Source organism: Dipteris shenzhenensis, chromosome 6 (assembly GCF_047967505.1).
Source record: "Dipteris shenzhenensis isolate YYH24624 ecotype China chromosome 6, Dip_SZ_1.0, whole genome shotgun sequence".
NCBI lineage: Eukaryota > Viridiplantae > Streptophyta > Polypodiopsida > Gleicheniales > Dipteridaceae > Dipteris > Dipteris shenzhenensis.
Genome location: NC_141601.1, coordinates 25972051 through 25998459, shown reverse-complemented (window position 1 = coordinate 25998459; position 26409 = coordinate 25972051). Strand labels below are relative to the sequence as shown.

The following is a 26409-nucleotide window of genomic DNA, read 5'->3' as shown; positions in this document are numbered from 1 at the left end:
TGGTACCAAGCTTCGCTGTTGCTTGCCTGTAATACAGAGGGTAGACAATGGCTATGAGTTGCTTGCCTGTAATACAGGGGGTTCGGTTGGCGGAGGCGGCGGAGGCGCTGTGAGCACTTTTTGCATCAAAAGGTAAGCCAATTGAACAGATCAGATTTATCTTCCGTCGACGGAAGACAATTATGGCTATGTGTGTGGATAATGATCCAAACGTTGTGAGACCTGGAGCCTCACCGAATTGTAGGACCGCAGGCTTATCAACGATCGGGGCTGGTTGGTCGAACGTCAATATAAACGTTAAATTTGTAGAACAGCCGAGCCCAGATTTGTCTTCCGTTGACGGATGGGGATCTGCGGCAATGGGTATGTGTATGGATAGTATGAGGGAAGATTGAAGTGTTGTGAGACCTGGAGCGGTATCAAATTGTAAAATCGCAGGCTTATCAACGGAAAGGTTGGCCTGGCGGCATCGTCAAGATATATATTAAAATGTAGAGAGAGAGAGAGAGCCAGGGGGGGGGTGTACCGTGTGACTGTGAGGGTTGTAGAGAGAGACTGTGAGTGTACGTGTTGGTAGTTCAGAGGAGACTCGACCGACACACAATGTACGTCTTCGGGACCGAGAAGAAGAACCGCAGGAAGAAGATCCAATGGATATGCTAGCTTTTCCTGTGGGCTGTTGCAGTTGCTTCTTCCTACCCCTTCTTCCACCGCCTTCCCCGTTCTCTGTCCTTCTTCTTCGCTTGCCCCAAACGCTTTTTCTCGCTTGCTCCAAACGTCTCTCCTCCTCCTCGCCTGTACGCATCGTCGTCCCCGCCTTCTGCTCCCCTCCAAGCCTCTCCACGCTATAAACCTAGCTCCTTGCAGGTTTGTGTTTGCACACTCCTCCTTGTGCTCCTACTTTTTCTCATTTTGTTCCCGGCGTATTATTATTCTGACTCATCGGCACACTTCTGCCCTGCTAAGTTACACATTTCCCATCTGGCGTCGACTCAAAATTTTTGCTGAAATTTCTCTTGGTTTACCCGAATGACAGCCGCTGCATCGACCGTCCAACACTTTCATCAATAAATTGGCCCACGATCTTAGATTGCAGAAACAAGTATGACACAAACGTTCGAGACTCTTCGAGTACTTAATCTGACGTACAATTTCCATTATTTGAGTTTCGCCTCTCCGTCTACATAGTTTCTTTAACAATAAGTCCGTGTCTCGGTTGTTCGCCAGTGGGGTGCATTCCTTCCAAAGTAGCCGAGCCGGATATGGCCAGCGAAATGATACGAGGTCAAATCAAAACTATAGTAGTCTTGGTAATGGAGAATCGGTCATTCGACCATATGCTTGGTTGGCAGAAACAGCTTCATCCAGAAATCGACGGTGTTACTGGCAAGGAATTCAACGTTGTGCACTCCACAGATAACAGTAATTCACAGGTCGTGCTTTTTTCGGACGATGCAACATATGTTGCTGGTGATCCTGGTCATTCATTCCAGGCAATTCGACAGCAAGTGTTTGGCTCAGATGACACATCGGCAGATCCTCCACCGATGGATGGATTCGCTCAGCAGGCCGAGACGATCTCTGTGGGCTTCTCAAAGACGGTGATGAGCGGGTTCAAACCTGAGGACGTTCCTGTACACACAGCACTGGTGAACGAGTTTGCGGTCTTTGACAAATGGTTTGCTCCAGTCCCCTCTTCAACCCAGCCGAACAGGCAATATATTCACTCGGCGACATCACACGGATTGGCGAGCAATGTCACAAGCGAATTGCTTAAAGGCCTTCCACAGAGAACGATTTTCGATAACATATACGATGCAGGTTTGACGTTCGGCATCTATTTCCAAAGCCTGCCGTCGACATTCTACTACAGGCGGCTACGGCAACTGAAATATATAGACAAATTCCATCTTTACGACCTCTCGTTCAAGCAGCACGCAAAAGAGGGGAAGTTGCCGAATTACGTTGTTATAGAGCCGCGTTTCTTCAATCACGAGCTTCCTCCTGCAAACGATGACCATCCACCTCATGATGTTGCTAACGGGCAAGCTCTGATCAAAGAGGTGTATGAGGCTCTGCGCTCCAGCCCTCAGTGGAACGAGACATTACTGATTATCACATACGATGAGCATGGAGGATTCTATGATCACGTTCCCACTCCTGTCAAGAATGTGCCCAATCCAGACGGTATCAACGGACCAGAGCCCTACTACTTCAAATTCGATCGGCTTGGGGTTCGGGTGCCAACTATCATGGTTTCCCCTTGGATCGAGAAAGGCACAGGTAGGTTTTGGTTTTCCGTTGCCTCTAGCGCTGACCCATTTTTAGCTTCTTTACGTTTCTGCGATCAGTGCGATGATTCATGAAGCAAGTAACAAAATGATGTCGAAAGGTCCAATGCCAAAACGCTAATCACACTAAAAAGCAGTCGTAGCACTAATTGCGTGTGAATTTTTGGATGCGCAGTGATACATACCCCAACTGGACCGACACCAGACTCCCAATTTGAGCATTCATCTATTCCGGCCACAGTCAAGAAACTGTTCAACTTGTCTTCAGACTTCTTGACAAAGCGAGATGCCTGGGCTGGCACATTTGAAGGCGTGATATCATCGAGACAAGCTCCGAGAACAGATTGCCCAGGTCTCTTTCTCCCTCTCTCTCTCCTCTGATCTCTCGCTAGAATGAACTCTCTGGCGCTCTATCTCTCGCGCGCGCCCTCTCTCTCTCTCTTCTCTCTCTCTCTCTCTCTCTCACACTCACACACACACACACTGTACTGACACATATATACACATTGTATGTAAGAGCGATACAGATCTCATACATAGTTGAGAGGAGATATTCTGCCTACTTGAGGAGTTAGGAAAGGGCAAGATTGCAGATGAGTAGGGAGAGAATTGCAGAGACGGGAGTGGCGCAACTTCTCGGTTCAGCGTTCCGGTGTCACCCCAGCTATCGACAAATAGCTGGCAGGTCATCCGACCCTCGTGACCAAATGGAGATGTGCATGTTTGTACTGATCAACGCGGGTGCAGAGAGAAAAGGTTCGGTCAACTACAATCGCGTGGATTCGGCCAGAGTTTCGTCAGTCGCGTGGATGCACTGACGTTTCTCTTCTCCCAAGACACCAAACAGGACACTATTTGAGAGAAAAAAGAATGTATTTAGTCCAAGAGAAGATGCAGCGAAAAGTAATTAAATGGTCATGCTGCGAGCTGCTGATACACTCTCATCTATGATGTGTGCAGAGGTACTTCCAAGCGTAACGAAGAAGGACGTGGAGCCGGATGAGGAAGGGCGGCCGTTGAGCGAGTTCCAGGAGGAGCTAGTGCAACTGGCAGCAGATTTGAACGGGGATAATAGCAAGGAAGGAGGACGGGGAGGCTACGCAGAGGCAATGGCGGGGGTGAAGGCAGCAGGCAAGTATATAGAGAAAGTAGTGTCGGAGTATTTGGAAGCTTGCAAGGAAGCGAAGAAGGCAGGCGCATCCTCGTCGTCCGTCATTTGCCTCAAGCCCTCCACGTCCCCTGATGGCAAGCGCTGCTACGATCTCCAAGAATGCTGACCGTCGATCCCGTCCGCTCTTCTCTTTTCCATGCTCATTCTCAGCCGTCCATCTCTGGCATGGGCCTTCTTTCTCATCTCTTTCTCTTGTTATGTGTTTGTATTAATGAGGGTTTTTATTGAGATACCTCTCTCTCTCTCTCTCTCTCTCTCTCTCTCTCCTCATTTCTCAACCATACATCGTCATTTGCCTTTCTCCTCATTTCTCAACCATACATCATCATTTGCCTTTCTGCACACGTGAAAAAAGTTTGAGCATTATGGTTATGCTTCTCTTAGCAATGAATTCAACATTGCTATTTTGCTTAACAATTGCTCTCTCATTTTCACTTGTACATTCTTCCATAGGGTGTCATTTCTCTTAGTGTTCATCTCATCTACTGAACCACACATCCTCCCTCTTATATCTCTCTCTCAATAATGGGCTATCTTCTCTCTTGGTGTTCTCATCTGTTGAACCTCACATCCTCTGTGTGTGTGTGTGTGTGTGGGGGGGGGGGGGGGGGGGGGGGGATGGAAAATATAGTAAGTCCTTCGACTGCTTCGTCAATGTAGTTGTGTTTTGTTAATTTTTATTCATGTCCCTTTGATTGCAACATTCAAATGTGTATATTGATCACTTACTCATATGTATATATCAAATGTATGGTTCTCCCATCCTTATCAATGCCTTGTGAGTGTGGTTCCCTTTTCTTCTTTGTTTTACATGCATATGCTTGTCTACTAAATAGAGCATTATCTTGCATGCATATTCAACAAGATGAATGATCAAATTCATTCATAAGGCCTGTCCAAGATCCCAAAATAGAAGATGAATTGGATGTGCAGCATGGAAAAGAGGGTGAAAAGCTCAGTGTGAGAGGAGAGAGAGAGAGAGAGAGAGATGGAGTATTTCAAGGGACTAAAATAGCAAGTGAAACTTGGTCCAATGACAAAAATGTTCTTCATTAACTCTAGTAAGAGCATCTAACCTTGCCAAAAGTTGGCATCATTAATGCTAGCTTACCATACCATGATATAATGTGAATGGGCATTTGTACATATTTGCAACTAGAGATTTGCCAATGCATTGTATGAGATCATTAAACTATGCAAATGCTAATATGCCTATGAAGCATGTACCTTGGACTATATAGGCCATCCAAAATATTTTAAAAACATCAAATAATTTTTCTACACATATATAGAAGCAATTATTCATTTAAAAGTACACTACTTGAGGTTCCTACAAACAAAAGGAGGTAATTAATTGAGAACCTTTGCTATGGTTTAGAGGGTGTCCAATACTGCACTACAATTATGCACATATACATTTGAGAGTGCACTCAATACCTTTTGTTTTACTCCGAACACGTTGGTGATGTCAGAAATGCTAAATTCTACACCATATGTCAGATATAATAAAGTAGCTCAAGTATCCTCATTGAATGCAAACTTGATGGTATTTCTTTTTCTTTTCTTTTTTTGATTTTTTATCGAGAGGTCCACTATATCACGTGCGTTCAAGGGCTAATTTAAAAGTCCCTTATCCGTGAAATTTTCATGAATAAAGAACACCCTTTTTACATTCAATCTATGAATACCCCATTTAAATGGTACCGTCCTACATGTAAAAAATGTGTTAAAAAAGGATTTAAAAAACTCCTTTTGTTGAACCCACATGCTATGCTTACATATTTATGAGTGACCCCCCTCCCCCCCCCCCCCCCCCCCCGGGGATTTTTTCAACGTTACGTTGGCCCTCCTTTGATTGGTGGAGGGCTATTTTCCTTCTGGACTAAAAGGCCCCAAAATGAACTCCCTTTTTTCCTACTGGGGCTACCTATCTTGCCCACCTAAGGAGTACATCTAAAACTATTGGCTTTCCAAGATGTCCTCCATTGCTGAAACAACACGGCTGGTAAATAAACGCAAGTTTGCTTGAGCCTGATAAAGACTAGTGAGATAATGATCACAGTTCTTAAGATTACATCCACCAAGGCCTGAGGGTCGAGATTATGTACACACCTGTGGGGATTATGACCAGACACATTACATATTATGATGTAGAATTAATGATTACATTTGCACCTCATTGACTTTGGGACTACATACACGATTACCTGTTCCATTGACAAATTGGATTATGGACTTTGTCACACGTGCTTATATCGTTCAAAATAGTCACATAGACATACCTAGATAACTAGTTATATTTAGATAGTTATATTTAGATCCATGTCTATCTAAAACTTACAATATGGGCTTGCAAGCTTATTGGTATTATGATTTGCTTACAAACTATGTGTATACAATATGCTTGAGCCTGATAAAGAGCAATGACATTATGATCACAGTTCTTGAGATTACATCCACCACAACAAGACAAAGCACCCATAGACGTGCACACAGACGCGTTTACTGAACTAAATAAAAAACTTACGGGCGCATCTATTTCTGCGTATGGAGACCCGCGTCTAACAACACATCTATATAGTAGACACACACACGTATAGACGTGCATTTAGATGCTTAAATAGACGCTCTGCTTAAAAATTTTAAAAATAGACAGACGCATCGTTAAACACGTGCATAGATGCATTTTTAAACGATCTTATAAACGCATTTATAGACGCGAAAATAGACGCTTGCCGAACAAACAGATGCATATATAGACACGTTTATAGACGCACTGATAGACGCACTTTATAATATATTTTTTTAAATTTATAGAATGCTGTGTATGTTGTGCATGCTATATAGTTACCAGAATCCCATTTCCACATTGTGTAATTCAATTCTTACAGCCAACCACATTTTAATTACAATTCCAAATAAAACATTACAACTCCAAAACGTAATAAAATTGAAAGCTCAAAAAGTGCTTGTATGTACATATAGCACGAAGCTAAGCCACGTCATGTGGCTTCAAGTACAAAAAATAAGGAAGCTAAGCCATGTCATGTGGCTTCAAGTACAAAAAATAAGAGGAGTGTATATACAAGAGGCACGAAGCCAAGCCAGTGGCTTTAAGTACAAAAAAGAGTAGCTAGCACTACTTCTACGACTAATCCTCGCTGCCTTCCATGCTCCCTTCTGCGCTCTCTTTTGTGCCTCCTTCCTCGTCTTCTTCCTCGTCATCTTGTGCACAGGCTTGTAAACAAGGGACAACATATATCAATGTATGAAAAATCAAATCTTTACTTATAATATTGGCATTATTTAATTACTTTCAAATACCTCGAGGGCCGCTCCAATAGCCCGGATATACTGCTCCTCAGTAGCAGTCTTGATGTGGACGATGCATGACTTCCCAGGCTATGGCGAGTGTTTAGGTAATCATTGCACTTCTAATTATGAATAGGCAAAGGATGTGACACCCTAAACCCACCTTCAACTCTTAATTGCATCTATTGTCCAAGTCTCACTACATCGGGTTACCATGCATGTCCTGTTTGTGGTCCTTTGCTAGTTGCCTCACGGGCAGACGCATTGAATAAAGTCATCTATGAGAATCACCATCGATTTCTCCCACCTGATCATCCTAGATATGTTGACCCTTGGAATGAAGTCCTCCCACAATCACTCACTGCAGGAGATTGGATGAGAATTTGGGACAGTTCCACGACTCCTCCACCACTTGGCATGAGCCGATAAGGGTTTGTAGCTATTGTATGCTAGATTGGCTGGAAATAAAGATTGCCCGCTAACACTAATTTCTGTTTACATACTCCATCTTTTATCGTTTACCATAGTGGTCCCACCTCAAGATCAATCACCTACTTGATCCCATGCATATCTTCAAGAATGTGGCATCTACCATTTGGGAGCATTTGAATGGGACACGAGATTCCGTAGGCATAAGGGAGGATCTACGTACCACAGGGAGGATGCATGAAGCTTGGCCACAAGAGAGACCAATTGGGTGTGTTTTTTTACCTCGTGCACCGTGGATGTTATCAAAGCTAGGGATGGCGATGGTGAAGTGCGCTATTACTACAATTCGTACTCCCACTGGATGCATGAGGTGTTTGAAGGGAGCCTTTACAAAGAGCAAGAAAAGAGGTGTAGAGCAATTATATGGCTTGAAATCTCATGATTGGAACAATATACTCCAAGTAAGTATTTTATGTGCATAATATCTTTTTCCTTTCAAATTTGTGAGTGAATAATTATAAGCAACTAATCAACCACCTCCTCGTGGGTTCAGTTCATACTACCTACTAGCATTTCACGTAGTGCATCGAAGGACGTGAAAGATTGTATTTACAAGATGGGCGAGCTTGTGAGGTACTTTATATGATACAATATATGATGCGTATCAATGCTCCATGCAAGTTTGAATGTATATTGTTAACATGCTGTACTTTTTCATTTCTAGGTATGTGAGCTCAAAGGAAATAGATCCCACCACGCTTGAGAATGCTCGAGTTATGTCAGTGGAGGTGGTTTGTTTAGTGGACGAGACATTTCCACGTTCTATTCCAGTGGGTGAATATTTGAAGTTTGCATGGACCCACGCTATTGCCAAAAATGTTTTATAGACGTCATGAAGGCACACTGGTGTAATAATGAGACGCAATCTATTTATTCAAAACACCACATAGCTCGACACATGGCATCTCTGCATTGCTTTGCACAACACAGTCTCTTGCTTACATCACCTAATCACTTATTATCGCGTAGCCTTTTGCTCTGCAAATTTGCCACCCGTCACTAGGCACTCACCCATGCGGATCATTAAAATCGAAGGTTGGCTTGGAGAGACCACCTTCTTACCACAATAATTAGATGCAATCTATCATTCTAAACACTGTCGCAGTGCAGCCTGACCACCTGTCATCATGTAGCCTTTTGCCACTTCTTTGCCCGCAGCCCATGCAAATCATAGGTTGGCTTAGAGAGACCACCATGCTAGCTTTTGGCATAATATTTAATGCTCCCTCGACCATGCAAAGCATATTCGATGGGCACAATACTTTAAATGTGCCTCAACCATAGTGGTATTGAGTTGCATGCAAAGTGGTACACCCATTCGATAAGCACTTGGTCGGATAACACACCTAAAAGACATTTCCACGTTCTATTCTCACAAGCCAACTACATCTTATAGTGCATTTGGTGGATGAGATTGCTATATGTGGTCCTATACATGCACAATGGTTGTTCTTCCTCAAGCGCTTCATGAAGACCTTGAAGGGCTTTGTGAGACAAAATGCAAGACCCGAAGGTAGCATGGCTGAGGGTTGGTTGGTACAAGAGTCACTTGTATATATTTCTAAGTTTCTTGTTGATGTGGATAGCTCTCTCCCATGACTATGGAGAGATGATAAAGACCTAAGGATGACCTCTATTGTGCCTCAAGGGAAAGGACGCAACAAAGTAATAGACACGGAGTTGCATAATAGTATCAATCTCTATTGCATGCTTAATAGTGATGTGATGAAAAGATGGGTGACAAGATACGAGGATGCAAAGGCAAGAAGACTAGAAGAAAGGGCCCTCTTTCGTACACACCACGGATCTCGTGTGCCATACCCTCAGTATCTAAGAGCACTTCCAAAGGATATTCATGTGGATTGGCTACTTAATGAAATGGAGAAAGCAGAGAAAGACGAGGGGATGCACATCACAATGGAAGAATGGGAGTATGCTAGGGGATGAATGAGCAAGGTCAGTATATAGAATGTTATGCATAAGTTAGGAGCTTTCAATAATTTAGATTGCTTATTTAATTGATTTTGTCTTGGTGTAGTGTACTATGTTCAATGCTATATGGTGTGAGGGCAAGCATTTTCGAACACAACGGATTGATGATAAGAGAAACACACAAGATTGCGGCGTCATTGCTAGCTTTGAGGGAGCCAATGGAGCCATGGATGATTATTGTGGCATAATACAAGATATTATTAAGCTTAACTTTCGACGCTTCTTTGTGTATGTTTTGGATGTAAAGTGGTTTAAGGATGTGGTGGTAAGAGACCCTAATGCAACAATCAAATGCCATGCAAGTGGCTTTGTAACTATTGACTCCACAAAGTTTTGGCAAAGTAGAAAGGACACACTAGTACTACTGCAACAATGTGAACAAGTACTGTGCACACATATAAAAATACTCGCTTTTAAATATTTAATGCAAGAAAAATAACATGATTGTATTTGTGTTTGAATTAGGTTGTCTATCAACCAATGGTGGATAATAATAGATGGTGGCATGTCATACCTATTATGCCACGTTCCAAAGTGATGTATAGTACATTTACTAATATGGAGCGTATGGAGGATGATCATGGCCATGGATGTGATGATGACCGTGATATGAGAGAGGAGAATGATCATGAGATAGGAGATACAGATATTGAGGCCATTACCCGTGAGGATGAGCCTACCATTGGTGATGCTGATTTCGATGAGCACATGAGTAGCACAAGTAGTAGTGGGTTGAATGTATTTGTAGATCTATTAAACACTTGTTTGGATTTTGAAGTAGATAGTTTAGCAAGGGTTGATCTCATTGAGGATGAGATTGAACCATAGCCCATCATTGATATTGGCAAAACTATTTTACATATTGTCTCATTCTCCTCACCTCACTTAATTCTTGTATATGTGGGCTTGCAAAAAAGCATTGATGTTTTTGTTAAAATTATGTGCTTTGGTAATCATGGGCAATGTTTGGAAAGCAATGATGTACACCAAAATCTCACTTTCTGTATTCTCTGGTTTGCATCTATATATGCATCTAAATACGCGTCTACTTCCCAGTGTAAACACGCAAATAAACGCGCTAATACATGCGCAAATAGATGCGCTAATAAACGCCATGTTAGACAGGCCAGTATTTTCTCAGTTTAGACGTGCAAATAGATGTGTTAATACATGCGCAAACAGACGTGCTGATAAACGCAATGTTAGATGGGCCCGTATTTTCTCAGTTTAAATGCGCAAATAGACGTGTTAATACACGTGCAAATAGATGAGTTGTTAGACGTGCTTTTAGACGCGCTCGTAATTCCTCTACTCAAGCAATGCCTATAGACGTGCCTACTATTTTGTGTGTCTACCAAGCGCGTCTATAGTTGCTTTGTGTTGTTGTGCACCAAGACCTAAGGGTCAAGATTATGTATGCACTTGTGGGGATTATGACCAGACACATTACATATTATGATGTAGAAGTCATGATTACATTTGCATCTCATTGATTTTGGGACTACATAATCAGAATGTATGATTACGTGTTCCATTGAATAATTGGATTATGAACTTTATCACACATGCTTATATCGTTCAAAACAGTCACATAGATGTACCTAGATAACTAGTTATCTTTAGATCCATGTCTATCTAAAACTTACAATATGGGCTTGCAAGCCTTTCTTACAAACTATGTGTATACGATTTGACCTTAGTATTCTTTTGGAGATAGTATATCTTCTTTTTTATTTGGACTTGTTTCAATAAGTCCTAGCTTGGTAGGTGTGATTGATAAGCTATGTCCCAGTCTTCAAGCATGATATTATAGATTATGTTTTCTGACACTATCCTCTGCTTACAAGACCAAATCAAAGATGATTGGCCCTGCCTGACAACACTTTCTCACACACTCTCGCAACCTAAATAAACATTGAAAAGGTAATCTGGTTCCCTCAACTATTACACTAGCTTAACAATTCAAAACCAATGGACCAATGGATCATTACACTAATACATCACTTGTATCCCTTGGGGGGGGGGGTCACCAAGAAATATGTAAGATACCATGTGCGATCAACAAAAGAGGTTTTATATTCTTATGAAGCTACAGAAATAATACATAGATAAGGAGTTTTTTAATTCAAAAAGTGGAAATTTTCATACATAAGGGATACTTTAATTAACTCAAAATTTACAGAAGGGGTGTACATAGGTTATAAAAATCCGTAGGTAAATTGTGCCTATTCCATGTTATTGGGGATGCCATGGCTAAGAGCTGCCAAAGTAAAACAAGACTAGGGATCAGCAAGAATAATGATTTAAAAAGGCAAAAAAAATTTTAAAATCAATCTCTCTTCAAAGAGAAGCTTCCCAAAACAAGTTCAGTCACTACAAGTAGAGGGCATCAACATGATAGCTGAATTTGAGGAAGATGAGGAGGTAATTTTCCTTAGGAGAAATCCTACTACTTTCCCAATATTTTAAATTGATGTAATCAAAATCATTGATTAGTATACATGCTCAAATCAACAAACACAACCACCCAACCTACATCCCACCACGTTAAAACAAAACACGGTCGAAAAACATTCGGAGGCAGATTCTATCAAAACTACTGTATGACAAGTAACAATCTTGCGAAAACAGATGATACCCTACAAGAAGAGAATCGTAAATCTGTTGCACAAGCCATCCTAGAAGCTGATACTCAATTTGAGGAGCATATGCAAAAGAGTACCAAAGTCTGACGGGATGACTTGGAAGAGGTGAACCTTGGAGACCCTGACAACCTCAAGACAGTCTTGGTAAGTACAAGTCTTCCTCCACTCAAAATGTCATTCAAAGACTTATTGACAAAGTATAAAGACATATTTTCTTGGCATTATACTGATATGAAGGGAGTAGACCCTAAGTTATGTCAACACAGGATCAACTTAAAGCAAGATGCTATCCCAGTGGTGCAAGGAAGATACAGAATGAATCCCAACTATGAAAAACAAGTCAAAGAGGAAATTGATAAGTTGTTGAGAGTTGGTTTTATATATCCTCTCACCATGTTACATTTCACCTATTGTCATTGTGCCCAAAAAGAATGGAAAACTCAGAAGATGTGCAGACTGCAGAAAGCTCAATGCTACCACCATTACCGACCCTTTTCCTCTACCATTTTGTGATTCCTGACTAGCTCTTATAGCAGGTCATGAAATCTATAGTTTTCTTGAGGGTTTCAGTGGCTACAACCAGATAAGAATGGCACCTGAGGATAAAGACAAAACAACATTTGTCACTAAATGGGGAGTATTTGCTTCTAATGTCATGACATTTGGTCTTAAGAATGCTCTGCCAACCTTTCAAAAGTACATCTAGGAGGTATTTGATGAGTATCTTACATCTTTTATGAAAGTCTTCCTTGATGATTTTTCAGTATTTGGGACAAGAGTGGAACATGTACAACACTTGAGTTTATGTTTTTCCAAGTGTAAACTCACATGTGCATTCTTTGATGTTCCACAGGTGGAGACTGCTGGTAGTGGTGCCATCCTCTAAAACACCATTCTTTTGGAAAGTAGCACTGTGAACCCTAAACTTACATGTAGATTGGCACCTGTGCCATTCTCCTAGTGCCAATGTGATCATGTAATGCCACTACCCTATTGTCATGTGATCACTACACATTGGTGGACTTGCAAGAAATGTGAAATTCATCTTTGAAATTCCATTCTCTCAGTGATATCTGTTCAATACATAGGGTAGAATATATCTAAAAATGTGAAATTTAGATTTTAAATGTCATTCTCCCACCGCTATTGTGGCACAAAATGTATCATTAGGGGAGAATTGGGGTTTCCAAAGGGCCCCCAATTAGTGTTTCCTAATTTCAAGGGATTAGTGAGGTATTTGAGGTGTACCAATGGGAGTGCTCCTTTTTGTGGGGCAATGCCATGTTGAGGTGGAGGGTGGGCAAACCTACAAACAGCCCTATTGGCTACTCCTCTTACACCGGGGACCACTCAAACCATCCCCCCCCCCCTCAACCCATGCTTGACCCTTCTCCCATATGCATCTCCCCCAAACAAACCTACAAGTCATCCAAGAGGCAATGGGCCCTTCTGGGTGAATTTTTCCCCCCTCTTAGCTTGTTACAGGCCTACCTCCTCCTCTTCTCTGGTCCGGCTCCATTCTCCCTCCATTTTTCAAATGTGGGGACTCATTTAGCATCTTCTCTACCCCCTTTTGCTCTGGTCCACTGTGTTTCTCCCTCTCCTACACCTCCTATAGTAGCTGCTCATTCTCTCTCCATTCCTAGCTACAGCACCTCCTATAGCAGCAGCTGCTCATTCCCCTCTGCTCTTTCTTCCTCCATTCCTAGCTATAGTACCTCCTGTAGTGGCTACTCATCCCCCTCTGCACTTTCTCCCTCTATTCCTAGCTACAACACCTCCTAGAGTAGCTGCTCATCCCCCTCTACTCTCTCTCCCTCCATTCCTAGCTACAACACCTCTTGGAGCTTCTCTCAACCTTCAGTTGCACCCTCTTTACCTTCTCCCTCTCTCTCCCTCTATCGGAGCTGCTCTCTCCCTCCAAGCTGCACTTTCTAGTCCACTATTGTTGTTGTGACCTCTATACAAAAGCATGGCGAGGAGACCATACATGTACTCTGTGTCCCACATGAGCAAAAATGCACTGGGTGAATCGGTGCCTTGCACCTACAGCTTGAATGATTGGATAGTCATGAGAGGATCTACCAAGGGTCCACATAAGCTTCCCAAGAACAAAAGAGGTGATCTTTTGCATGAATAGAAGGGCCGCATCATGAAGTTCAAGCTTGGGAAGAAAGGATTGCTTGCAAAGGTGCAACACATCTACATGGGGAAGGACATGCACCTTCCTCCATCAAGCAATCAATCAACAATACCATTGCATTGTAAGTCTACATTTTGTGATTTTGTGTAAGATTTTGAAGTGTAATGAGTCAGCTTGAAATTGTATTTTGAAATAGAACCAATGTAATGAGTCAGTTTGAAATTGTATTTTGAAATAGCACTTGTGCAGATGTAATTTCCTTCAGACTTTGAGGAGTGGGAACTAGTCGAGTGCTTCTTAGGTAAGTTTATTGCCATTCATGAGGATTTAGGAAGGTAGATCCATGCTGGAGAGAAGTCCTCTGCTTTAAAATAGAGAAATATCTATTGGTATAATGCCAAGTACATTACTCCAAGGACGGCATCAAGCTATGGCCATCTTCAATGCATTGCAACACCACAACTTGAAGACATGGATTGCAGCATGGTGGACACAAGAACAACGCAATCATACAAGGAAAAGATTGCAAAGGATGTGGGCATGGCCATGAAGTTTACATTTGGCTCTAAATGGGTAAGGTTGTCTTGGTTTATGCCTCTGCACATTTTTTCTTCTTGTTTTCAGAATGTCCAGATGCACAGAACAAAAACCATGTGGTCATGCAAGTGCCTACATGAGAATGCCCTTGAGGAATTGCTCGGGGTGAATTGGGGAAGCAGGTCAGGTGAACAAAAGGGTGATTTGTTTCAATGCCATGTATGTAAGGACAATGTGGTTGTCAAGTACCACATCTCCCACCAAATGTTATATTTTGCTTTCCAATATAGGCACTAGAAGAAAACATGTGGCAATTGGCTCCCCCTTGACTCTAATGATGATGATAATACAGGGGTAAGTTTATGTATTGGTTCTCATTTAGGAGATGTCAAGAATGTGACTGTCATGTCACAATGGACTCTTAGGGATGTGCAGGAACACCTATTGGTAATGGAGGATGGCATGTCTTAGTCCTTTCACTTTACCTTAAATGGTGAAAAGGTAGGAAAGCGTGCAGAGAAGCTCGTGCATAGTGCCACTTTTATCCCTCCTGCAATATTGAAGATTGTAAACAATGTGGGGTAGAACAATTGTGGATTTTGACATTTTCCAATTAATAGTGGTCAATTAATTTTGATGTTTTGAATGGTTTTGTTTCATGTTAATGTCAAGTTTTTCCCAAAAATTTTATAATTATTATTATTTTTTTTAAAGAACATTTGGGTATATATAGGTTATAAAGTTACTTTAGTTTCAAAGTTTCACTATCATAGCCATAGTTCTCCTAGCTACCAAACTACCATGGATTCTGCTAGGTTTTCCTTCCATGATTTCATCTCCCGTACTCCATTAATTGATAGAGAGGAGTAGTTATTTCCAGTCTTTGATAAGAGCATAGGCATCCTAGGCACCTACTTGGGAGCTCGAGACGATTTTGAAGACCTCATCAACTACATGCAAGACTACATCGCGAGTTTTGCATATCAACTTGATGAGTCTACAAAAAGATGGGTCCCAATTGATTATTTGAAGTACTTGTTCAATCAAGAACCCAGGCTCGTGAGGTGTTTAGATCGCTTTCAGCCCAGCTCACACACCTAGGGTTTAGGGAAGTGGACACTGATGACTCCTAGCATGTGGAGTCATCGAAAACACAAGAAATAGGTTCCTATCCTAGGAAATGACCTTTATTTTTTTTCCCCAGGAGGGACAAATGGAAGAGGAGGCCTCGACCTCAAGCCCTGACCCTAGCCCTGCCCTTTTTGATCCTCTTATTTCTGTAGATGAGCCCAACATCTACAATGAAGAGCCCATAGATGAATAAGCTGAGGAGCGGGAAGCTACATTGGCCCTGGAAGTGCTCTAGCGACCTCCTAAAGCCCATTCTACTTCTCAAATTCCATCCACCTCGGGCACCACCTCTGTTGACCCCACAACAATGATATGGTTTCTTGCTCCCCTTCTTGTTGATGGAGAACAATACCTCTTTCTCCATGACAAAGAGGTATGTTTGGTCTCCGGGAGGATGAAGCTCTTGGTATCCTGTGTGGATACGAGGTGGACACGACTATGCAAGAACCTGGGTTTTTGGGAGCAGATGATTCAATAGAAGGGGTTCTTGCTTTAACACTGGCCCATATCAAAGATGCAGATACATCAATCTACTCCGACCTACCTGATGTTCTAGAAGAAGCCTCCACATCTCACTCTAGACAGCAGGAGGCCTCTAGATCCATCCTCATTGACAAAGAGGAAGGGATTGAGCATGATGACTCCATAGTGGTAAGAAACTATGAGCTTTGAATTTCTTCTCTCTTGGTATACTTTTTCTTTAATGGAATTTCAACGTAATGTTGGACTGTTGCAGGAGGCATTTGAGATCAACCTATTCTCATCTCGGCAATGCCTTGTTCGTAGTAGCTTCGGTCGAGATCACTCACTGGCACATTACCTTAGCCAAGCAAAAGGGCACTTTTTGGTTATCCACAAAAAGTTTTCTCCACATGGCACTGATGAACTCCTAAAGTGCTATGAACTTTATCATTTTGAATATCATATTGAATTTCGTATATATCAATGCTTGCCATTTTTTATACGTAGTCACTAGTAGGGATTATACCTTCCAAGTGGCACATATGAAATTAGTTAGAGACCAAATCTTGCATGGATGTATGCATTATACCTTCCACGTGGCGCATACCAAATCAGTTGCAGACCAAATCTTGCATGGATGTACGTCTAAGGTAGCCTAAGAGCTGTGCAAGTTTAATCCCTAACAGATAAGTCCACATGCGTATTTGGTTGCACCATTTTTCATATGTAGTCACTAGTAGGGAGTGCTTGCAGAAATCTACGCATTATACCTTCCACGTGGCACATACCAAATAAGTTGGAGACCAAATCTTGCATGGATGTGCGTCTAGGGTAGCCTAAGAGCCATGCGAAGTTTCATCCCCAACAGGGTTTAGGTAGGTTTTTTAGGGTTTAGGGTCTAGGGTTTAGGGTTTAGGGTTTTTTAGGGTTTAGGGTTTGTAAGGTTTTAGGGTTTAGGGTTTAGTCGTGCTAGTAGGGATTGTAAAAATGTACGCATTATACGTTCCACGTGGTGCATACCAAATCAGTTGAAGACCAAATCTTGTGTGGATGTACGTCTAGGGTAGCCTAAGAGCCGTGCAAAGTTTAATCGCCAATAGATAAGTCCACACGCATATTTTGTTAGTACGTGCGCCATTTTTCATATGTAGTCGTGCTAGTAGGGATTGTAAAAATGTACGCATTATACCTTCCACGTGGCGCATACCAAATCAGTTGGACACCAAATCTTGCATGGATGTATGTCTAGGTAGCCTAAGAGCCATGCAAAGTTTAATCCCCAACAGATAAGTCCACATGCCTATTTGGTTAGTACGTGCACCATTTTTCATACGTAGTCATGCTAGTAGGGATTGTAAAAATGTATGCATTATACCTTCCATGTGGCACATACCAAATCAGTTGGAGACCAAATCTTGTGTGGATGTATGTCTAGGGCAGCCTAAGAGCCGTGCAAAGTTTCATCCCCAACAGATAAGTCCACATCCATATTCGGTTAGTACATGCGCCATTTTTCATACGTAGTCGTGCTAGTAGGGATTGTAAAAATGTATGCATTATACCTTCCACGTGGTGCATACCAAATCAGTTGGAGACCAAATCTTGTGTGGATGTATGTCTAGGGTAGCCTAAGAGCTGTGCGAAGTTTCATCCCCAACAGATAAGTCCACATGCGTATTTCGTTAATATGTGCACCATTTTTCATATGTAGTCATGCTAGTAGGGATTGTAAAAATGTACACATTATACCTTCCACGTGGTGCATACCAAATCAGTTGGAGACCAAATCTTGCATGGATGTGCGTCTAGGGTAGCCTAAGAGCAGTGCAAAGTCTAATCCCCAACAGATAAGTCCACATGCCTATTTGGTTAGTATGTGCACCATTTTTCATACGTAGTCGTGCTAGTAGGGATTGAAAAAATGTACACATTATACCTTCCATGTGGTGCATACCAAATCAGGTAGAGACCAAATCTTGCATGGATGTATGTCTAGGGTAGCCTAAGAGCCGTGCAAAGTTTCATCCCCAACAGATAAGTCCACACCCATATTTCGTTAGTACGTGCGCCATTTTTCATATAGTCATTCTAGTAGGGATTGTAAAAATGTACCCATTATACCTTCCACGTGGCGCATACCAAATTAGTTGGAGACCAAATCTTGCGTGGATGTATGTCTATGGTAGCCTAAGATCCATGCAAAGTTTAATCCCCAACAGATAAGTCCACATGCATATTTGGTTAGTACGTGCGCCATTTTTCATACATAGTCGTGCTAGTACGGATTGTAAAAATGTACGCATTATACCTTCCACGTGGTGCATACAAATCAGTTGGAGACCAAATCTTGCATGGATGTATGTCTAGGGTAGCCTAAGAGCCATGTGAAGTTTCATCCCTAATAGATAAGTCCACATGGATATTTGGTTAGTACGTGCACCATTTTTCATACATAGTTGTGCTAGTAGGGATTGTAAAAATGTACGCATTATACCTTCCACGTGGTGCATACCAAATCAGTTGGACACCAAATCTTGCATGGATGTACGTCTAGGTGGCCGAAGAGCGGTGCAAAGTTTAATCCCCAACAGATAAATCCACATGCCTATTTGGTTAGTACGTGCACCATTTTTCATATGTAGTCATGCTAGTAGGGATTGTAAAAATGTACGCATTATACCTTCCATGTGGCACATACCAAATCAATTGGAGACCAAATCTTGTGTGGATGTATGTCTAGGGTAGCCTAAGAGCCGTGCAAAGTTTCATCCCAAACAGATAAGTCCACATCCATATTTGGTTAGTACATGCCCCATTTTTCATACGTAGTCGTGCTAGTAGGGATTGTAAAAATGTATGCATTATACCTTCCACGTGGTGCATACCAAATCAGTTGGAGACCAAATCTTTTGTGGATGTATGTCTAGGGTAGCCTAAGAGCTGTGCGAAGTTTCATCCCCAACAGATAAGTCCACATGCGTATTTCGTTAGTATGTGCACCATTTTTTATATGTAGTCATGCTAGTAGGGATTGTAAAAATGTACACATTATACCTTCCACGTGGTGCATACCAAATCAGTTGGAGACCAAATCTTGCATGGATGTGCGTCTAGGGTAGCCTAAGAGCAGTGCAAAGTTTAATCCCCAACAGTCCACATGCCTATTTGGTTAGTATGTGCACCATTTTTCATACGTAGTCGTGCTAGTAGGGATTGTAAAAATGGTACACATTATACCTTCCACGTGGCGCATACCAAATCAGGTAGAGACCAAATCTTGCATGGATGTATGTCTAGGGTAGCCTAAGAGCCGTGCAAAGTTTCATCCCCAACAAATAAGTCGACACCCATATTTCGTTAGTACAAAAAATGTACCCATTATACCTTCCACGTGGGGCATACCAAATTCGTTGGAGACCAAATCTTGCGTGGATGTATGTCTAGGGTAGCCTAAGATCCATGCAAATTTTAATCCCCAACAGATAAGTCCACATGCATATTTGGTTAGTACGTGCACCATTTTTCGTACATAGTCGTGCTAGTAGGGATTGTAAAAATGTACGCATTATACCTTCCACGTGGCGCATACAAATCAGTTGGAGACCAAATCTTGCGTGGATGTATGTCTAGGGTAGCCTAAGAGCCATGTGAAGTTTCATCCCTAATAGATAAGTCCACATGGATATTTGGTTAGTACGTGCACCATTTTTCATACATAGTTATGCTAGTAGGGATTGTAAAAATGTACGCATTATACCTTCTACGTGGTGCATACCAAATCAGTTGGAGACCAAATCTTGCATGGATGTATGTCTAGGGTAGCCTAAGAGCCATCTGAAGTTTCATCCCCAATAGATAAGTCCACACGCGTATTTCATTAGTACGTGTGCCATTTTTCATATGTAGTCGTGCTAGTAGGGATTGTAAAAATGTATGCATTATACCTTCCACGTGGCACATACCAAATCAGTTGGAGACCAAATCTTGCATGGATGTATGTCTAGGGTAGCCTTAGAGCCGTGCAAAGTTTAATCCCCAATAGATAAGTCTACATGCATATTTAGTTAGTACATGCGCCATTTTTCATATGTAGTCATGCTAGTAGGGATTGTAAAAATGTATGCATTATACCTTCCACGTGGTGCATACCAAATCAGTTGGAGACCAAATCTTGCATGGATGTATGTCTAGGGTAGCCTAAGAGCCATGCGAAGTTTCATCCCCAACATATAAGTCCACATGCATATTTGGTTAGTACATGCACCATTTTTCATACGTAGTCATGCTAGTAGGGACCAACGAATAAGCCCACACATGTATTTTGTTAGTACATGCGCGAATTTTCTTAGTCACGTTTTTAAAATGTCCTAAAACACAAAACACAATTACAACATTACTACTAATAAACAATTTTTTGTTTTACAAAAACAACAAATCCCATTGAGAAGAAAACAGACATCATGTATAAAATAGAATCTAATACAATGATGTGTATGAACGTGTATACAACCATCATAGTGAAATACAAAATATGAGTCCATGAAAATTACAATGGTACGGTCACACAGTGAGCCTATACATATCGAATACAAAAATATGTAATCAACTAGTGATACCCAATAAAAATCAATCTGATCAACTAATGATCCCAAAAAATATGATATGTAATGTGCTACTCCTCAGGATCGGCTCTCATGCCAATAGTTGCAAGTATGCTCTCGTGATCTGCCACTGCAAGGCACCATCGTGGAGTGGGCATCGCCTTGCGAGTGTGAACACATCTCAAAGTAATCTTGATTGCAACAACAAGATAAGAATACATGTATGCCTCTTGATCCACCATGTACTCCTAGAACTCAGTATAGTGACCACGCCTCTGTATCTGCTAAAAATAGTGGCCACCTATGATCATGCTATGAGCATTGAAGTGGATCCCATGCCCATCCATTGTATCCTCATTCAGCACACTCTTCACCATAGAGCATCGCAACAAGTAATAATCCACACCCTCCTCATTGCTCTCTGAAGCAATAACTATGAAGATATCACCAATACGCAACATATCTGTAAGCTGGTCATAATCTCTAGAGGAACTGAATCTCGCATCCTGATCATCATGTACCTCCTCCCAAGGTTGGAAGGGAGAAAGCACTCACTGTGCCCATGGATCGGCATGATGGTATCATGGAGCACCCTCCCCAATCATCATCAATGCATGCAGAGCAAAAATATGCAAACCATCGAGAAAAGATCACGGGGTGAGACTCACCTATGCTCCTGATGGAATGGAAATCAAGAGTGCTAGACACTGAACGACAATCAAAAGGCCTAGACCAATCAAGACTCCCAATATCCACGCACCAAAAATACTAGCTCACCACCCTATCGTCACGCGTTGAAACGAGGAGATAGCACTAGTGTGCTGGCTGCACCACCGCACCACATCATGTGCATCCTTGAAGCGACCGGCACTATAACGCAACTGGTATCGATGCAAAGCACACTTCACGCAAGCACCTGCACTATCATGCTCTCCCTTACCGTGCCCTGTCTTGAAGTAGCTCTGTGATCAAAATTCCTGTCTCACGGTGCCATCTGCAGAACCAATAAAACTGTCTAGCATATTTGAACTGACCACCACAGCCGTCTGACCAGATCTAGCACCGCTGCCATGTGACACCATGATCCCTCAAGAAACTATCATGCAAAGTGAAGTAATGCTGCACAAAATGGGCATCATGCGATCAATCATCACTAATGTAGAAGTGATACTCTCGCACAATGACGCGTGAGTCTGTGGTGCTATCAATGCCATCCACATGAGCCTGTGCATGACGATAGCTAATGTGCACAAATATAGCAACTTGTAATATGGCATTGAAAAAAATATGACTATTGAAATAATTCAATATAATGAGGCCATAAAAAAACCAATTACTCAATCACATGTCACCTGTTCGGAGAAATAATACTCCGATTGGATCTCATGCTGTGGTGCAAAGGTATAATTCTCTGCAAGGTCCACCACTGAGACAACCACCTCTATAGGAAATGTCCTCAAACATGCATGGAATTGACGATCCTCCCACTTCGTAGTGTGCGAGTGGCGTATGTAGCGGTACAGCTTCCCTCAAAAACTATTAATGAATACAACACGTGGTGTCTCCTTCCCCACAAGCTGCAATCTCCTCGACTGCGCACCACCATCTAATGTCAAGGTACTGTACTCATACTGCTACCAATGAACCATCTGCACATCACAAGTATCTAGTGCAACTCATGGCACTCTAGCAAAGTCACCACACAAAGTACACCTGCCTTCCAGACAATCAAGGGAGTGGAATAAAGCATCGCCATCTCGTGTATATAATATGGAATGAATGAAGTCACGAGGGCTATTAGGAACCACTCCCCTATGACCATCAAGGGAATGGAATACGTCATACATCAATCCAAAATCCACATGGTAGTGACAACAGCATGTGTCACCCTCCTGAGAGCATTGCACAAACCATGGCCTGCATCGCTCAAATGACCTTTGCCCAATCCTGAACTCCAGGTGCGCCTTTACAAACTAAGTGTACAACTCAGTCTGGGTACACTCCAAAAAACATGCACCATGCTTCAATGTACACACCGTGTGACACCCTCTTCTACAATGCCTTCTTGAACACCGAGGATGCTCTACAATGCTCCTCCCAAAACTGTTCTATGAAGGACCCAGTGGAATCATCCAACAATTGATTACTGCGAGGTGCACGACCACTCGAAGCCCAAAGAGCATCAGTCTCACTATCCTCTAGACTCTGCCTCCTAATCATGCCTGCTTGCAATATGTGCATGGTGCAATCTGAAGAAGACGTGAAGGAGTACGCACATGGCCTATCATATGAGGTCTACTAATGGCAGCCACAATAGTACGATGTGTTGCCAAGGCATCACTGGAGTTCCTATGCTTAATAGAAGCATAGGAATGTCGAACACTGCTAAGGACCTCGCTACATACAACCCTATCTCTACGTGCACCAAGACCAGCAAGCCTCCTACACTCTACCAAGTTAGGGTGATCAATCAGGGATGTGAGAATAGCCGACTGCAAAGCTAGCATGAGGTCACTAAAAAAAGACTGCACAATCTTGGTAGTACGACAATGGATAGTGGACTTCAACAAGTCATGTCGTGAAGCAACACACTACTACAAGGTGGGCAAGGGGATCCCTAGTGTTATGCACATCCGTAAAAGAACATGCTCTTAGGTGTGTTATCTGACCAAGTACTTATCGGATGGGTGTGCCTCTTTGCAAACAAGTCAATACCATCTAGGTTGAGGTGCAAGAAAAGTATTGTGCCCATTGGATATGCACTACATGGTCAATTGAGCATTACTATCAAGCACATCTGTAAAAAACACGCTCCTAGGTGTGTTATCCGATCAAGTACTTATCGGATGGACACACCACATTGCATGAAACTCAACAACATCTAGGTTGAGGTGTGTATAAAGTATTTTGCCCATCGGATATGCTTTACATGGTATATCAAGCATTAAACACTGTTTGTGCCTCAGTGTCAGGCACAACCATTAAAAAACACACTTTTAGGTGTGTTATCCGACCAAGTGCTTATCGAATGGGTGTACCACTTTGCATGCAACTCAATACCACTATGGTTGAGGCACATTTAAAGTATTGTGCCCATCGAATATGCTTTGCATGGTCGAGGGAGCATTAAATATTATGCCAAAAGCTAGCATGGTGGTCTCTCTAAGCCAACCTGATTTGCATGGGCTGCGGGCAAAGAAGTGGCAAAAGGCTACATGATGACAGGTGGTCAGGCTGCACTGCGACAGTGTTTAGAATGATAGATTGCATCTAATTATTGTGGTAAGAAGGTGGTCTCTCCAAGCCAACCTTCGATTTTAATGATCCGCATGGGTGAGTGCCTAGTGACGGGTGGCAAATTTGCAGAGCAAAAGGCTACGCGATAATAAGTGATTAGGTGATGTAAGCAAGAGACTATGTTGTGCAAAGCAATGCAGAGATGCCATGTGTCGAGCTATGTGGTGTTTTGAATAAATAGATTGCGTCTCATTATTACACCAGTGTGCCTTCATGACGTCTATAAAACATTTTTGGCAACAGCGTGGGTCCATGCAAACTTCAAATATTCACCTGGCAGAAACGCATCGCATCGTAGCCCCAAAATGGCCCCAAAAATAGTTCCGTGATTGGCTACACCCAAGCTAACGTTGACCCGATAGTCATTAAAGGTTTTGCTAAGGGTCCACATAAGCTCCCCAAGAGGAAGCATGTCTTGCCACATCTTGAACTTCAAGGAGAGGAAGGATCTCTTGCCAAGTTGAAACAAGTGTATAAGGCAAAGGACACATGCCTTGCTTCTAGGATACCACCACATTGTATGTCATGCTTTTTATGTACCTTCCTTGCCTATCTTCTTTAAAAGTGTCGGTGTCAAGATCCTATTTTATCATAGGAGTGGGAAGTAGTGGGATCTTTGATATTATTGACAGTGCACTATCTCCAAGTTCTGTGCAGGAATACCTTTTAGTCATGGATAATGAAATGTACAATCCTTTAACTTTACTTGAAATTGTGAAAAAGTAGGCAAGAATCTAGACAAATGCATGAAAAATATCCATTTTATCCCTCATGCATCATCAAACAATGTGTTTAACTAGTACAAGCTGTCCATAAAGTGCATTTTGGCATTTGCATAGGTTTTCTTCATGATTAGGAGGACATTAAAGACATTGATGCATTTTATTCTGATGGTTTTATTGTGTGGTTTCATGTCCAAAGTTTTCACGTAATATGTCTAAAGTTTTCATATCTAAAGTTTACAGTTTATACCTATTTTCCTTGCTTGCATCATGCAAAGGTCAATGAACATTGGGGAAGAGAGAGAAAGTTTTAGACAATAATCACGATTAAAGGAGACAATGCTATGATGGTAATCATCCTATGTATTGATTTATATTTTATGGTCTTTTAATGTAATGTGCTTTGTTAGGTCTGCTAATGTAATGGTTGTTGAATTGATATAGGAGGCATTTGATATTAAGGAGTTATCTCCTCAACAAGCCAACTTTCATAGCACATTTGGTTGAAATCACTCATTGGTGCACTATATTAGTTGAGCAGGAGGATACGCTATGGTCTTCCATATCAAATTTTTAGAATGGCCTACTTGTTTGGGGTTATCAGTGCCATTTTTTAGGTCCCTTCATATGAGATTGGCATCACTTCCATTCTCCACTGGTGGCAATCTGCACAAACTCAACATGTAGATTGGCATTCCATCTCCCCTCCTCCTCCTCCTTGTAGCTCCTCCTCCCTCCTTCCTCTCCCCTCCTTCTCCAGCCACCCAGGATCCCTCTCCTCTGCTCCTCCCTCCTACAGAATCTCTCCACTCCTCTCTCCTGTAGCATCTCTCCCCTCCTCCTCCCTTCTACAGTAGCTCCTTCCCTCCCTTCTACACCTGTCACCCTACTCTTCTCCTCCTCTTCCTCTTTCCCTCATCTACTTCTCCTCCTCCCTCTTCCTTGCTACTCTTTCCCTCTCACTGCTCCATCTTTGCCAGCTCTCCCCTACATTTTAGCCTGCATCACTGATACCTCTCTTTGAGTACTGTGATGCTCCTAGCCTACCTCACCAAGCCTAATACCAAGCCTACCTTGTCTTGGTATTAGGCTTGGGTGACCCTTTTTCCCCCACAAAAGGGAGATTTCACTCTTGGAGGCCATATCGTATGTTTCCCTTACTCAAATTTAACCAAAATTTTTTCCTCTTATTCATCATGCGGAGGACTAAAAATGTTGACATTTTTGAAATGTTTGGTCATGTTTGAGAATTACTAGATTTATTTTTAATATTCTTTGTTGATCCTCTAAGGAGTAAAAGTAAAAGTTAAACTTCAATCTTCCTAAATCTAACAGTTGGATTTGGGATTTGATGATTCAACCACACACCCTTATGTGCCTACTAACCTTCCACCGAATTGGATTTGCTTAATTATTTAAAATACTAAAAAAATGTGTTGTACTACTAAAATGCATGTATTGAATGACTTTATTTATTATAAATAATTATTTATAATTAGATAAATCATTCAAAAAATTACCAATAAATCAAGTTAAGCTCTACATAATGTAAAGAGACCACCTACAAAGTTTCAATAATATTTAATCTAAAATGAGTGAGAAATTTAGAATTTAAT

At 41.9% G+C, this 26409-nt stretch overlaps 1 protein-coding gene across 2 annotated transcripts; it reads left to right on the top strand.

Annotated features, from left to right (window-relative positions):
- Positions 1–502: 502 nt before the first annotated feature.
- Positions 503–4207, top strand: LOC147900982 (non-specific phospholipase C1-like). 2 transcript variants are annotated; one of them, XM_087375581.1, is made up of 5 exons: positions 503–867; positions 1037–1102; positions 1228–2283; positions 2467–2643; positions 3252–4207. In XM_087375581.1, coding segments are annotated over exons 2-5 (1551 nt in total). In that variant the 5' UTR covers positions 503–867; positions 1037–1101; the 3' UTR covers positions 3569–4207. The 2 variants fall into 2 exon arrangements, with proteins under 2 accessions (XP_087231707.1, XP_087231706.1); XM_087375580.1 differs by having other exon boundaries at positions 967–1102.
- The last annotated feature ends 22202 nt before the right edge of the window (positions 4208–26409 follow it).

What these genes read in the sequence shown, in the direction of transcription:
- LOC147900982 (XM_087375581.1), top strand. An exon ending in TTGGATCGAGAAAGGCACAG is followed by an intron (nt 2,284 to 2,466) that starts GTAGGTTTTGGT and finishes TTGGATGCGCAG; the next exon opens with TGATACATACCCCAACTGGA. An exon ending in TCCGAGAACAGATTGCCCAG is followed by an intron (nt 2,644 to 3,251) that starts GTCTCTTTCTCC and finishes TGATGTGTGCAG; the next exon opens with AGGTACTTCCAAGCGTAACG.